Genomic DNA, 16721 nt, shown 5'->3' with positions numbered 1-16721 from the left:
TTCTACCTGAATGCCAAAAAAATAGAAGAAAAGCTTAAGACAAGCCAGGATACCCGTGAGGCTTTGGGATACCCATTCAAGTACCTCCACATTGCACTGCCAAAATGTGGTGGCTAAAGTTTAGAAATAAGGATTAAGGGGAGGACATTTCAGCCTCATTCCGATAACCCTGCACCATCAACTATCTCCCTGGTAGCCTCCGCAAATAAAATGGGTTAAAAACGGTAATAATGCAGCCTTAGTATGCCAAAGCATCTGATTAAATATTAGTATATTATTTATTTATTCAACTTGTAAGTTGGTCGACTCTAAACAAGGGTGTGATTGCTTATAAGAATATATAAGTCATGTAAAAAGAATTAAAAGAGTAGAAGGTGGGATAACTAGACACCCCCCCCCAATCTCAAAGATGCAATGCTGTTACAAAAAGAATGGCTCAAGTTTTTTAAAATAGGTCCCTGTTAAATAAGTTTAAAGCAGGAAGTTCAAGCAATTCCTATTGAAGAAAGAAAAATCCGGTGGAAAGATTTGGGGGGGGAAAACTGTATGAGCCGAGAAACTCTTGTAGCTACCATGCAGTACTCCTGATTCTCATTTGATAGCTGTGATTGCACAGCTAGAATTACAATGATTGAAAAGTACAATATAATTTTCAGGCGCTTCTCAGTCAATTGGGGTTTATTAACATTCATGCATGATGCCGACAGTTAGCAGAATTCACTCTTCAAAATATAATGGGGAAGCCCCACTGCAAAAGTCTGGGGGATTTCCAGTAAGAAGGTATTTTATTTATTACTTGGATTCCAGTATACACAAATCCACCACCCTCTCTTGCTTGTGTGATAGCCTTTCCTCGCGTTTGATGCTTTTCAAGTCTACCCAATCTTCCTCCTGCCATCTAAGGTAGATTCAAGCAACGAAAAAGAAGAATAAAGAAGGAAACCATTTTCCTCATATGTATAGACATGTTATTAAGAAATAATAATAATAATAATAATAATAATAATAATAATAATAAGAAGAAGAAGAAGAAGAAGAAGAAGAAGAAGAAGAAGAAGAAGAAGAAGAAGAAGAAGAAGAAGAAGAAGAAGAAGAAGTTGGAAGGGACCTTGGAGGTCATCTAGTCCAACCCCCTGCTCAGGCAGGAAACCCTATACCATTTCAGGCAAATGGCTGTCCAGTCTCTTCTTAAAAACTTCCAGTGTTGGAGCATTCACCACTTCTGGAGGCAGGCTGTTCCACTGGTTATTTGTTCTAACTGTCAGGAAGTTTCTCCTTAGTTCTAGGTTGCTTCTCTCCTTGACTAGTTTCCATCCGTTGCTTCTTGTCCTGCTTTCAGGTGCTTTGGAGAATAGCTTGACTCCCTCTTCTTTTTGGCAGCCCCTGAGATATTGGAACACTGCTATCATGTCACCCCTCACCTTTCTCTTCGTTAAACTACACATACCCAATTCCAGCAACCGTTCCCTATATGTTTTAGCCTCAAGCCCCCTAATCCTCTTTGTTGCTCTTCTCTGTACCCTTTCTAGAGTCTCAACATCTTTTCTACATCGTGGTGACCAAAACTGGATGCAGTATTCCAGGTGTGGCCTTACCAAAGCATTGTAAAGTGGTATTAGTACTTCACTTGATCTTGATTCTATCCCTCTGTTAATGCAGCCTAGCACTGTGTTGGCTTTTTTGGCAGAAAGGAAGAACAAGGAATCATATCTGGAGTTTTCTGATCTTGGTTTACATTGAACTTTGCCAGTTCAGACACAGGAAGTTCAACAGTCTAAATTCTTAGCAACCATCAGGCTTGCAGGAAATTCTAAGAATTGAAATCCCCAAATCTGGAGGACCAGCAAGGACGGCCTTGACAATATCAATATCCTCAGCAGTTGAGGGTTCTACTTTATGTCTCCTAACAATCAGTAAATATCTCTTCTGTGCGAAAGAGAGAATGCTGTTGTTATGAGACTGTGTGGGTCGAAAGGTGTTCTAATCAAATTAAATAATGTCCATTTTCAGGTTTCTCTAAGGATCAGACGTACTGGTCTGAGCCTGAAGCACATATCAGCTTCCCTTCTGTGATAGAATTAATCTTAATTCATTAATTAATCAGTCTTAACATTGACTTGTTTAGAGAAATGACATAATTCATTCCTAAGGTATGATGTTACGTTAGTGGAATATAAATAATATACATAGCAGCTCCTGGCATTGCTTACTTATACATCGATATACATACTCACCAAGACACAAGATTACATCTGTAACAAGTTACTATGATAACAATACATGTATCGCGACATTATTGAGAAGAGGTACAAATAGGCAATGTCACCATGATATCTGACATCTACGTCATACCATTTGTGCAAAGATGTGATAGCAATGGCACTTTGACTTATATACCGCTTCACAGTGCTTTACAGCCTGCTCTAAGCAGTTTACAGAGTCAGCATCTTTGCCCCCAACAATCTGGGTCCTCATTTTACCGACCTCGGAAGGATGGAAGGCTGAGTCCACCTTGAGCGGGTGAGACTCAAACTGCCAAACTGCTAGCAGCCGGCAGTCAGCAGAAGTAGCTGTACATGTTATCAATTGTCCCTCCCCTCCTTGCCTCTTGCCCATATATACATACAAACACACACTGGGAATACAGCTAACATGCTAACCCACTCATCCCTCCCTTCCAGTTTTCTGGGGCGTTTTCCCCAATCAAAAATTCAACTGGCATTCAATAAGAATTAGTCTGTTTGGATTATTCCACCTCTTTACATCCAGCTGATTAGAAATGATGGTCGTTGCAGTCTCAAAGCTATCTGGAGGACACCAAGTTTGTGAAGAAATATATATATATATATATATACATAAGGTCAGGGTGATTATCTCAGCTCATACATGGCATGGCAGACAGAGGATATGAGAAGTGTTAGCATGGGCTACACTCTGCTTGGTGCAAAGTTGGATATTTTCACACCCTTTGTAGCTCACTTTCTTCTGTCAGCCAAAAGCACCCGAAGGTGCTTTTTCCAAAAGGCAACTGGACTTTCTCCAACATATCCCAGTTGCCTTTTAGAAGAAGCACCTTTGGGACAACCACAACCTGAGTGACTGAGAATCTCCATAGACATACAACTTCTCATTCATTTCTCTAGTATCCATAAGACCAAAAACAATGTCCCAAGTAAATTTAGCACACAAACTTATGGTAAAAGAGGGATATTCCTAGAAGACAGCAATACCATCCTTGATTCTCTGACTCACAATCTTCTTTGAATCTTTTGGGGTTGTTTGATCTGCAGAGACATGGAATGAATTCATGCTGTTTGTACTTAGCCTCTGCCAATGACTTATATTGGATGGATCTATGGATTTACACACCTGCATCTGCCTGAAGACCGCACAAATCAAAGGATTTTCTCTCTGGAAAGCCTGCTCGATGGGTAAGAAGTGGGAATTCAGACCTTTTGCATTTCACACCTGTAAACAAACTGCACCTTGATTCTCCTTTGAAATTTGCTCTGTACAAAATCCCCGTATCAAACAGAAAATAGCAAATACAAAAATGCACTGCATTGGGCCAAATGGAAAACAAATTGTTAATCTGGGGGAAAGCCGGCACAAAAACATGCAGATTTTAGAGTTCACTTTAAAATGTATTCTCTGGAGTAACAAAACAGAACTCAAGGTTATAGGGAAACAGATAAAATGAAACTGGAATTGACAGTTCAGTAGTCAAGGGAGGTGTTCTTTTTATTATTATTTTTATCCTTATGACTCAGTGCCATTTTTGCACTAGATAATGCAAAACACGATTCCTTGAAAACAAGCCACTGTACTAGAAATCTTACTTGATTTATTTATTGTTCTTTTGTTGTTGTTGTTGTTCACACTGAAATTTGATACACGGGAATCTAAAATCTGATACAGGGAAGTTATACCGGTTAAAGAATCTAATTCTCAAACTATTTACAAAAATTGTTGAGAAGCTATCATTCGCTTAGTCAGGCACTCTGTAAATGCAAAAATCCTACAAGGCAGATTTCCTAGGAAAAGAAGTCAGAATTCCTAGGAAAAGAACATTGCTTTTCTAGAAGGACTATGTCAAGGTTGTTATCAATGTAGGAATTCATCACAGAAGAAGAATGCTGCTCATGGATGCAGATTTCAACATGATAAAAATATGCCCACACTACTTGTTGAACCACACACTAACTAAAAAAGTATTTTAGTTTCTGTAGTCAGATGAGCCTTCACTGTGTCATGTTAAGCTAATTAAACAAGCCATAATAATTCAGTTAACTATAGGTAAGTGTTTGCCATAGCGTATTCAAACAACCCAGGATCCACATTTGAAGTTTTTGAGGACCGTCCCATAAGGTCATCCATGAAAATAAAACCGCAAAAGAATTGACATGATAATAATATATATAAGCTGGTCCTGGAGATCTTTTTCCTGCTAAGTCTAGATGAGGAGCAGGGCCAGATGGCTTGCATGCAGTCCCAGGGACCAGGTAATAAAAGATCTGTGGTTTTGCCTACAACCCTGAAGAATCACTAACAGGATTGGGTTAGAACTTGATTTCCTGAAATTGCAACTCTCAGTTGGAAATGTTAAGAGCTGCAATCTCATCCTATCACATCTGATGGATACCGCATCAGGGAAGGCCAGCTCGGAGAGACAAATCTGATTAAATGACTACTTCATACTTAACCGATTTCTTAATTCTGGTAGCACACACGATTGCACTGTTTCCATTCTGAATACATTGTAATTGTAAATACGATACGTTTCTAATAGAATATACGATATATGTTTCTAACAGCTACCATTCTAAGTCCGAACCCCGAATTCCTCCAGTTTCTAAGGCTTCACTTTCCTAAAAATGGTAATAGGGTGTGCAAGGGGAAAAAACAACAACAATAGAGCATCCCTTGAACAGTGCCAAAAATATGAAATTACTTGAGACCATCACAAAGAGATCCAGGTTTGGGTGGACATTAAGCTAGACAAAGCTTAAGTACAAAAAAAAAAACCTGATTTTTTAAACACTAGATTTCAAAATGGAGAAGACTGTCTTATTTGGCATTCCATTCTGGTTTGTGTTCAAATGTTTCGACACACAACAGATATGTATGTTGGCCAAGAGTGATTTCCCTGTTACTCGGCTAACCTTCACTTTCGTAGGCTCATTCTGTTTTCCAGGCCATCCCGGAGAAATTTCATTTGTTCTACTCAAACAAGGCTGGGCTTCTCTTGAAATTCCTCAGCCCTCTGTTAAAGACTTCTCTCTACTTTACAGTTCACCAGGTACAAAATAATACAAGCAGTGACTCTGTTTCTATTCTTTACCTGTTTACCTAATTATTACAATCCAAGATTCTTATCATGAGCCCTTTGTTTTCCATACCTACAAATTGTCTGGTCCCTTAAAAACAAGATTAAGGACTCCTGTTCAACAATCGACTGGTGGTATCTGGTAACAAACAATAAGAGAAAAAGTGCAGCTGAGCAGAGAAGGGGGAAATGAGAGGGGGGGTAAAGAGTCCATCCATCAAAAATGTGGACATGTAGACCTCTTGGTGCCCCAGCTCCTCTGACTCTCAAGTTACAGCTTTCTGCGGTAAGTCTAAATAATATTCAAAATGATAAATGGCGCCACACTCTTGCTTATCCACCATCAATCTCTTTTTAAAGAACATCCATCTTCAAATCATGTATGTCTGAATCAAGTGACACAGAGTTCGCCTAGATTCATTTACACAACCTCCAGCTCTTTGAATGATGCCTGTCGATGGTACCCTTTCTCCTTTCACCGAGAAGTCCACCCCCAAAGCAAAAAAGAGGAGTGGTTAGAAGTTTGACCTCAAACTTAGGACTCAGCAGGCCAAACCATCAAGGTTTCTTTTTGGGCCAAGAGAGGGCATCTATCTGTCCTCAAAGCCTCCCCATTCTAAGAAGCCGGTTTGAAAGGAGCTAGACAACAACAACACCCCCTCCCCAAGAATTCCCTGGGATTTCGCATCCGGCTCTCTCCCCTCCTTTTCCCCCGAAACCCACACCCCCTCCCTGCTGTTTGGCAGGCTGCATTTGATAAATGACACCTGTCATTCTGTCACAAGGGAAGGGTGGGTCAGTGATATATAGCTCTGCTGAAACGGAAATCGAGTCTTTGGCACAGCGCAAGGCTTCTCCACCAGGATTTCGTTCCTCAAGTCTAAAATGAAATCTACGATGTTTCAAGTGGTTCGGGGGAAGACAAACTGACAAGAGGCCCGTGGAGTTTGTGCATTCCCTTCCTCTTCCTTCAAGGATTTGGGTTGGGGGTTTTTTGTGTTTTTTTTAATCCTCTCCATGCTTTCTCTCCTCACACCCAAAGGGGGGAGGGGGCAGTCCAACTGCTGAAGGGAAACTGCCCCCTCCCCCCAAAAAACTGAAAGGAGAGAGAGCGAGAAAGAGAGAGAGATTAAAGAACATGCATCTATCAAAGTCCTTGACAGTTATGATCCATGCTAAAAAATGTTAAATGTGATTTTTATTTATTATTAGGGAGAGGCAAAGTGGGGGGGGAAGAGGAAAAGGGGCTGTGCAGGGAGAGAGTGCAATGCAGAGACCACAAGCAAGCCTGACATTGAAAGCAGGATAAAAATTAGCATGTTTGAAGTAATTGTCCCACAGCTTGACACCAGCACAGTAAATTTTAAAAGGGGGGGGGGGAAATGTGTCAGGCACACGTTCCTTTCTCTCCCACCCACCTTCCCTCCCTCCTTCCTTTCTCCCCTCCTTTCCTCTTCCTTTCCCTTCCCTCCCTCCCTCCCTCCCTCCCCCCCTTTCATTAGCTCACTGGCAGGGTGGCACTTCTGAACCTCATTACCGCAAGAGGATTTATGATGCTGAACCCAATGGCAAAGAAAAGGCATCTGTCAATAATTGTACGAGCTGCACTCACAGCTTTGAAATCTCATTAAGTATGCAGTTATCAGGCATAAAGATCAAAAACATTACTCAACTCCGACAGAATCTTATGGAGGAACATTAATTAGCAACAGGCTCACAGCATATATATATATATATATATATATATATATATATATATATATATATATATATATATATATATATATATATATATAACATACATACATACTGTATATGTATATGCGTGTGTGTGTGTGTGTGTGTGTGTGTGTATATTCCTCCTCACACCTGCCCAGCCCCAAAAGGAGCATTCAGCATTCCCCTCCCTTTCCGGTGGGGGCTTGGGAAGAAAAAGAAGAAGGGAAAGAAAGAAACAGACTCATTCCCAGCATCTGAGAATGATCAAGTACATGAAACAAGAAAGAAAGAAAGGAAAGGGAGTAAAAAAAAAAAAGGAGTTGAGACAGTCTTGGCGGTGAAAATAGAAAAGGAAGAAGCTGTCAGAGTTGAAACGGATATCAGCGCTGGCCCTGATTACAGGGGCAGTATAGTTCCAGGCCTTTTTATCATTCTCTGCCATCAAAAACAGACTCGGTGTCACGGAGGCATGAGTGATGGCTGCCAGTCTCAGCTGCTCTCGCCAAGCCTGCCGGAGACGCCTGCTGAGATTTGGCCCTCAGACAGCAAGGTTGACCTAGCAAGAAAAAGGACTCATGGGCACAAAGCCCAGAGATACTTCAAAAACAAAAAAACAAAAACAGTCCCCTGTCCTTCGCTTGAGAACAATTCGCTAACAGGATGGCCAGGATTTTGTTTGTTCAGCTTTCAGAAGTTAAAATTCGCCCAGCATGCCCAAAGGCACCCGTACATCCTGTGTTGGGCCCAACCCATCATCCTACAACTGGCAGACCAATCCCTCCTTTGCACGTCTCACCTCTCTCCTCGAGGCTGTAAAATATAAATGGAGGCGAAACTTACAAAGTCACATTTGAGGGGAGATCGTAAAATCAAGTGACCTTTGCAGCATTAAGCATGGTGTGCAACTAATTAAGAACAACGGACTCATTAAACATCTTTCGCTCAGAATCCAGGATCTTCATGTACATGTTTCCTTCCCGTGGACAACAGTATTTCCAAAGAAATATTCACCGCTCATTAAAAAGAGTGGAAGGGAGTTTAACATTAACATGTGTCTCTTGTCTGTCTGGGATGCCATCCACTCTTTTTAACTAAATGTAGGATGTGGGAAGGGCTTCGGAGAGAACCGAAGCATAGGTCTGAGTTTCCCATCATGCCTCACTCCCAGGCATAACACAGGTTCCGTTTCCATTTTGTTTATAACTACTTCACAATAACCCATTTGGTTATTCGGTTGGTAGTGTCCTATCTTCTGCAAGGCCAGCCCTGGGGTAGAAGAAATGGGTTGAAATACTCGAAGTGGAAGACTTTCTTCATTTTTAGAAAAATCCACTTGTTTGCATGGAGATGATAAAAGATGCTGCACTGACTAATTGAAGGTTAAACGAAATTCAAACGGCACGGGTGTAATGAGCTTTATGACCTTGATTCAAAAGTGTTAAAAGTGTTTATATTTTTTTACATGCTTACTACATCCACTTTTATTATGTGTAGCATCAAAGTGATTACAGCAATTATATTTAACAGAATTAATTATGAAACCTCCTATCATCCCAGGATACATAATATATTAGATAAGGAGGAAACATCTACACTCCGCTAACTAACTAATATTCAAGGCAATCTTTCAAGGAATCAGGGTGGAACTAAAGTCAAAATTAGAACAAGAAAGAGCCACAAGAGTTACTAAAAATGGAGATATTTTTTTAAAAAAAACAATGCTCAGGTTTGCAAAGGGATATTCTGCCTAATGCTCCTCTAAGAAGGAGACAAAGGTATTAAAACATTTACAGAACATTTGTAATCGTGCCCTGTAAACAAAAGAATAAAAGATTTTTAAAAAAAAACTAACCAGCCTTCCTATCAAAACCTGCTTCTAAATACAGACACAAGTATATGGGTGAAAGAGTCACAATTCTTTGTGTATGCAAAATAAATTCACTCAGAGCTTCATTAATATTAATTTAAATTCAGATCCCATTTACATTAAATTGTTCATTAAAAAAAATGGCCTGTTTTATGCAACCTGAATTCTACAAAGAGCACACGAGAGGGTGGGATATTGGACCCAGTTTAATGATGAAAATGCAATACTGAATATTAATGCATCCCAGTCATCTTAAAATGTAAAACAATATCTTTTTTTTCCTTCTTAACAAAACATATTATGCTGGTCCAGAGTTCAGACAAGGCTTTCCACCTGCCTTCCCAATTCTCCAATACAAGCTACATAGCTGCCCTTTTGACCACTCAATCTGACCACCAGCCTTGTTAAGAAGATGCTATAATTTCAAATCTGACCTGAGATACAAAAATAAGTGGATTTTTTTAAATGTAAAAAACGATAGTATTGTTCGAAGAAGTCCAGCTAGATTTTTACTGGCTGAAAGTTGAGCTGGGAAATATGACACACTCTACCAAGAAACTAAACATCTAAAATATATTGTAGACCAAAAGAAAAGAGCAGAGATCAGTTAGGAAGACACCTGATAACATGAAAAACTAAATTATTCTTCAAGTCCATTATTGGTAATGAAACTTATGTGGTGCTAGAAAACTGGCAAATACTCAGAAGTATCTTGATTAATTTTGTTCTTATGTGTTAGTCTCAGGGAGGGAGGGAGGGAGGGAGGGAGGGAGGGAGGAAGGAAGGAAGGAAGGAAGGAAGGAAGGAAGGAAGGAAGGAAGGAGGGAAGGAGGGAAATCCTTAACTCTGAATTTTTATTTTTGAGATAAACCATTATGTCTTCCTCAAAAATCATCCAAATTATAATTCATAGTCTTATACATGCAAAGCATTCAAGCCATTGCTTTTTCTTTCTAAATCTTTTTTTAAATCTTTTAAAACAAGAACAGCCTAATCAAATGATGCGTTCCCTCCCTCTTGTTATGTGTTACTGAAATACAAGACATTCTCTGTTTAGTCAGATTTAGGAAATTAATTTAATGAGTCTGCAAATGCTGGAAACTAGAATTAATCTGTCTGGGTTTTTTTAAAAAAGAAAGGCTTAGAGACATTTAAGTGCATGTATCAGGACACTTTATCAAGCTAACATAAAATAGTCATAGAATAAGATAAGATGACAATTTTATGCATGTGTCGAAGAATTTAAAAATGAATGCCTGTCTATCCCCTCTAATTACAACTGCATATTATCTGTCTAGATGAACCAGTCTATATCACTATTATTAAATGCCATATATTGCATTCGCCTTCAGATTCTTCTTAAGAAAATATATTTCAACCAATAGATCATAATTTGGGAGCGTCACTAAAAAAAAAAAAAAGGATTCCTAGAGTTTAATATCGGAAGTGGCTGTTTTTATATCTAATACTTAATGATTTTGAAAATCATGTTAAGAATATGTGATTTTTTAAATAGCTACGGTTTATAGGCATATCTGCCTAACTCACAGTAATGTTGCCCTCAAAGAGGGTAGCTATTTTTTGCCTAATATTAAGAATCTGGGAGATCCATTCGAACTGTAAATAAAATCTGCAGACAGATTGCCTTCTAAATGGCCAGGACATAAAGCAATGAGAGGGATGCCCACAGCTTGGAATATACAGGATAGGTTCTCTATCTCTGTCCAAGGTGCAAATAATGTCTTTGTTTATTCACACTTGTATTAACCCATTTGTACACACAACTGTGCAAGCTCACCCACTCCCCAATTTGCTTTGCTCTGAAAAGGATCCTGAAGTCACAGACAGCATTTCGCTTTTCATACCTTCTCCCTGATCAGAGAAGCAGCCTTGACAAACAGGGAAAACTGAAGCTAATCTTGCTACTCGCATCACACACACACACCTAGCAATAGACCGCATTTCCCATAACCCTGCAGCAGTCACAATTCATTCTAATCACTTTACAAAACAATTTTTAGTATAGGTTTAAAAACGGGAGGGGGAGGGGGCAAAATGCAGACTCGTGAGCCAATGTAAGAAATAACTGCTGATACATCAGTTATTGACTATTTCACTCCAGCTCATCACAGCGCTCAAGGCAAAACGGAGAAGAAAATGACAACATCAACTGCACGCAATAAACTAGTGGCCCAGGAGAACACTGAAGAGCTAATTGACAGCTGTCAAGCTAATAGGAGTCCTAGCAGCTGATTCCAGAAAATTCTCTTTTCCAGCCAGCTTTTCAATGGAATTAGGATTGCTTCGGGGAGGGGAGGAATCACACTCCATGCCCACTACCACCTTTTTGCTTTGCTTTTGCTTTTCTTTTTACAATTGTTCTTCATACTTTGCAATGGGGTGGGGGGAAGGCGGAATAAGCAAAAGGAAATCATAATTAATTGTTTTGTCAGCTTCCTGGTGGGAAGAAAAGAGGGAAGGAGGGAAGGAGGGAGGGAGGGAGGGAGGGAGAGAAGGAAGGAAGGAAGGAAGGAAGGAAGGAAGGAAGGAAGGAAGGTAGGTAGGTAGGTAGGTAGGTAGCAGGTCAAGCTGCAAAGGAAAGGATCTGAAATTAAGAGAAAGCAAATTGTTTTGCTTCTTATCTTTTGCTGCTCAAAACCGCTGGCACAAAGCTACTTATAAAATACAAGCTCAGGCGAGCTATGTTGCATTCATTCACATCCCACTTTGTGCCTCTGAGAAGTTGCCAACTGCACTGTGATGTAAGATCACCAAAGTGGTTCAAGGCTGTTAAAAACCAAAATACAGAAGAAAGGAATAGGGGAAGGCAGAAAAACAAACCAACATCCCATTTCTCCACCTTCTGTGGCCCAAAGTGAAAAAGTCACTTTCAAGGTTTTACTAAACACACACCCATACAACACCACACACACAATTCTGGAGAAGACATCTCAGCCCAGGATACAGTGCAAGTCACAGACAGTTGCTGTCCAAGGCAAAGTTGTGTTTTGCCAAGCATCAAACATTATTTTTCATTTTGTTAAGCCTCAGGTGGGATCTCTCATTTTACATTCTCTAGATTCATACCTTGACTCTTTTAATCTCAGCACCTTTCCCCCAAAATCCCTGGAAGAGGATCAAAGCGAGGATGCACCTTAACAGTGCAAAAACAGGCCTCTTTTCCAGTTACGTCTCGGGAGCAGAAACATCATTTATTTTATTTTCTCCCCAAAACATGATCACAAGCACACCTCCTCCCACCATCCCAAAAGACAGTATTTTATATTTTAAGAAATACGTGAACAGGTGTCATTTCAAGCTGATTATCCTGACTGTCGTTGATTCACGTAAGATCCTCAGCTTTCCTAAACAGGAGCCTGTTATTCTACACCTTCTTTCAACGTACACCATCCTTTACCCAACTTCTCAAATCCACCGGGCACTTCTTTCTCAGCTTCTCTTTATCTACCAGTCTGTCATTCCAGACCTAAAGCCAACAAACCCACCGCCTTCTTTTCCTGATTCCTGAGCCTTTGGGGACAGATTCAGTCTTCTCCCTTGTAGTGTGAACCCTCGAAGCCAAAAACACACACACACAAAATTGCACACCTGCCTGTGCTGTGCACAGCAAGCTTGCCGTGCAGCCAGGAGTGCTTTGTTGTTGTTATTCTACTCCAGACCATTATGAGGGCCCTAATTCCTATGACATGATTATCCAGGTACCAAAACCCATTTGTCACCTGCAGCAGAAAATTGAGTTAATGCACAACTAAAGGCAACCAGGACTGTGTAATATCAACTTGATTACATCAAACTAGTTCCAAACCTAATTCCGCTGGATGACACTGCGTGGAGCTTGTCATCTCCAATCATTAAAGCTGTCAGGAATCCATCAGGTTTACAGCTAATTAGGTGAACACTAATGAAGCTAGCAAAACAACTTTGCTTTTTCTTTTCTTTTCTTTTCTTTTCTTTTTTTTTATGGCTGATGGACTTTTCCATTTGGAGGAGGAGGAGGAGGAGATCGAGAGAGAAAGAGACAGAGAATGGGGTAGACGGGTAGGAAGGTAGATGAATAGATATTTCCAAGAATATTTTTCCAGCTTGCTGGAAGTCTGAATTTCCTGAAGGATGAATCAACTTGAACATCTGGGTGTGTTTGTGTGTGCTTTCTCTCCGACACATGTAAACCCTACACACACACACACAGAGACACACACACATACACACACACATTATCTCTACAAAACAGTAAATTTTGTGTGTGCTTTTTCTCCGACACATGTAAACCTACATACTCACACATTATTTGCTCTATCACTACAAAGGGGGAAAAAATTGTCATCCCTTCAAATGCACCTCAAGAGCAGATGTGAATTTTACAATTTTCAGCTATGAAATCAAATATAGGTGTGAGTGGGTATCTCTGTGTGTGTGTGTGGGTCTGTGTACAGACGTAGTTTGCAGTATATTGATATTAGTGAACACCATTAACTCCACGCTCATTTCTGCTTCCCAGTAGCAGCTGTACTTTCCCTACTCTAAATAAGCAGAGTTTCCATGTCTTCTCTCCAGCACTCCGTAGGACCATCAACCAAAGGCATTATTTTGATCCAGGAAAAGCAAACCAAATGTAGGAGAAAGAATGAAAGCATTCACTCTGCCAACATCGGATTGACCATTAAGCTATTGATAAATGTGTCTGTCAGGAGAGAGACAATTAAATCAAATATGAAACAAAGTCATTTTGATGGGAAGTTTTGATAGAGAAGGTCTGTTTCTTCTATTTCCTATTAAAGCTACCTATATTTTTTTCTCTCTTTTTTTTAGCAAATGATTTTTTTTCACTAAGTCAAGATATTTGGTTTATAGAAATATAAAGACAGATATATATATATATATATATATATATATATATATATATATATATATATATATATATATATATATATATATGTTTTCTGATGTTTTCACGGGTGTTTGTATGTAGATCTTTGGTCATTCGGGTTACATATATATATATATATATATATATATATATATATATATATATATGCGTATATATATGCGTATATATATGCATATATATATGCATATATATATGCATATATATATGCACTCTTTTAGGACTTCTGAACAAGAAAAGAAAGGCTCCAGGCTAGATTTGATCATTGTTTTAAAGTAATTTAGCATGTTGGCAAAACAGGCTTGCATTTTATTTAGCCTACCCGCCCTCTAAAGAAAAATATACTTTTTCCCAATAAGGCACACACAGAACTGACTCATACCCAGTTCTGGATTGAAAAGAAAAAGAGAAAATAAATTGTCACAAGCAAACCACACATCCATCCATACCCCGAGGTATAACACAATCATCACACCATCCCCACTTGCTCCAACCTCAAAGCCTATGGACTAGAAACTTTTTGTTCCTGTTTAGTGTGACTTTCACAGTTGGTTCAACCTGAAGAATAAGATCTAATTCCATCTCGAAATGGCCCAGACTTTGCAAGATGGCCTTTTTGTTGTAGCAAAATGGTATTTTTTTTAAAAAAAAGTAAAATTCCATTTCATAAAATGGAATTGCAAATCTGTTTCAAAGCAAAACTCACATTCATCCAGAAAGTATTTTCATGATGAAATGTGTATGAGTGTGCATCTCTTTTCACACACTATACAGGAAAAATTCTAAACTTTCCAGATGTTTAAATAACGCTCAATCGAGGGGGTGGGGGGGTGGGAGTGAGAGGAGAAGTCTCTTCCTTTGGGGGGGGAGGCTAAGGGTGAAATAAACAGAAACCTGATCTGGGGAGAAATAAGTTATGATGGTGAAGTCCTGGCCCTATTAGATATACAAATAATTTCTTAAAAATTGCCACCAGCAAAAACCTCCCTAAGTTGCATTCTTGCAGGTCAAGATACTTCCTAGATTCTAGAAGATACTGTAAAATATGGCAAGAACTAGGAGTCCCCCCCCCACCCCCAGACCATCCTCTTGTTAGCCCAACTCCTTGTAAAACCTGAGGCCCACAACACACTCTGTGTGGCAGAGGTGAACCCCCACCGCCCCCACAAAAGTTATACTGACCCCGCTTCAAAGGCCACACGTCTGACGTCATATGGAGTCACTGTTACCATGGCAAGTGGTTTCTCGAGGTTTATGGGGAATGAATGAAAAGCAAACAGGAGATCAACCCTCAATCAGCCCATCAAATCCAGGAGGGCAAACAGGCCAATGAATTGGTGTCATAGATGCTATTGTGGCCCACCTGAGTTACAGATGACTGCCAATAAAATGTACTTTGCTTTTGAAAAGAGGGGAAGGAAGGAAGGAGGGAGGGAGGGAGGGAGGGAGGAATGAAGGAAGGAAGGAAGGAAGGAAGGAAGGAAGGAAGGAAGGAAGGAAGGAAGGAAGGAAAGCTGCAAAGGAAGGGGGTCTAGAATCATAGCTCTGACACTTTTAATCTCAGGTTTGGCCAATATAGCCCCAAAAAGTGTTAAGTTGTGTGATGGGAGGGGGAACAAAAGAAGAAGAAAAAAACAATAAAATTCTGGAAGTATAAAAGGAAATGCAAAAAAAGCAAGTATTGCCTGTCATCATCTGACAAAACACAGGATCTTTTTGCTCTCATTTCCTGTTAACGCCTCACTCTTGGAAAGGAAAAGGATGGGGATGGTCCTGTGCTGCTGCTGTCCTTCAGCCCACCCTCATCCCTTCAGAAAGAACCAGGGGGGGGAAAAACTTGAACGGAGGAATGCACACCCTCACCCCACCCCACCCCACCCCCGAAACCTCCACTGGCAGAAGAGGACAAGCCAAATAGCTCCACCATCCTTTCTTTGCAGGACTGGGGGTGGGGGGGGGAGAAGGACCCTGGGAAGCCCACGTGGAGGGGATAGGGGGACTGTAAAGATCTGGAGCCAAAAGGCTTCCCCTTAAAATCCAAAGTCCCGCAAAGAACTCCAAACAGGAGGAGGGGGGGTGTCTTTCCTAGGAGCCCCCACTCCTTCTCCTTCCCCTGCCTTCCCTCCCTCTAAAACGAAAAAAAAAGCCAGTAAAGAAGAGGAAAAGAAAGCGGGGAGGGGGGGTTGAGAAGACCGTGCCAGGAGGAAGAGCGGAGGTGCTTCTCCGGCTCCAGATTCCCTTCTTCCCAAAGGGAGCCGGGGCAGGGGGAGGAGGAGGAGAGAAGGGCACCGTCTCCCTCCCCCCCCCCCAAAGCCGAAGGCGCCCGACGAGTCGGTTTCTCGTACCTGCTGCGCGCCGGGGCGCTTGCTGTTTCCTCCTGGGCATCTTGCCTGGCCGCGTCCGCCGGCAGCGCCGGGAGGAGACGGGGAGGCTGGCGGCGTCTCCGGGCTGGCAGGGCTGGCAAGGCGACGGGCTTCAGGGCGCCCACCCACCCACCCCCCTCCCCAGCCCGCCGGAGCCACTCCAGGCTGGGCTGCGAGGTTGCCGGGGCTCTTGCTGCTGCTGCTGCTGCTGCGGTTGTTGCTTTGTTGTTGTTGTTGTTGTTGTTGTTGTTGTTGTTGTTGCTCTGCTGCTGGTGCTGCCGCCGCCGCCGCCGCTGGGCATGCACGCTGGGGTGGAAGAGGAGGAGACGGAGGCGGAGGCAAGCCGCGAAAGCAGGGCGCAAGGACTGCCCCGATCGCGGCGGCGGCGGCGGCGGCGGCGAGGCTGCGGGGGCTGCTGCAAGCGGCGGCGGCGGCGGCTGCTTCTGCTGCTGCGAGCGGGACGGCCGAGTTTGACAGGTCGCCCCGCGGCCAGGAGGAGGCGGAGAAGCCCCCCGACGAGCGGGAGGGCTGGGGAGGGAA

The 16721-nt window shown here is 41.5% G+C and overlaps 1 protein-coding gene across 1 annotated transcript in view; it reads right to left on the bottom strand.

Annotated features, from left to right (window-relative positions):
- The window catches only part of TSHZ3 (teashirt zinc finger homeobox 3), a gene marked incomplete at both ends in the record, with an annotated part of 86959 nt that extends 70756 nt beyond the window's left edge, over window positions 1-16203 (bottom strand). The window contains one exon of the mRNA XM_083370284.1: window positions 16164-16203. Coding sequence (XP_083226410.1) covers window positions 16164-16203 — 40 coding nt within the window. The remainder of the gene's footprint in view (window positions 1-16163) is intronic.
- Window positions 16204-16721: the final 518 nt, after the last annotated feature.

The sequence above is a fragment of the Vipera ursinii genome (genome assembly GCF_947247035.1).
Source record: "Vipera ursinii genome assembly, chromosome: 10".
Classification (NCBI taxonomy): Eukaryota; Metazoa; Chordata; class Lepidosauria; order Squamata; family Viperidae; genus Vipera; species Vipera ursinii.
The sequence above is the reverse complement of the archived record's forward strand: the minus strand, read 5'-3'. Positions and strand labels throughout refer to the sequence as shown.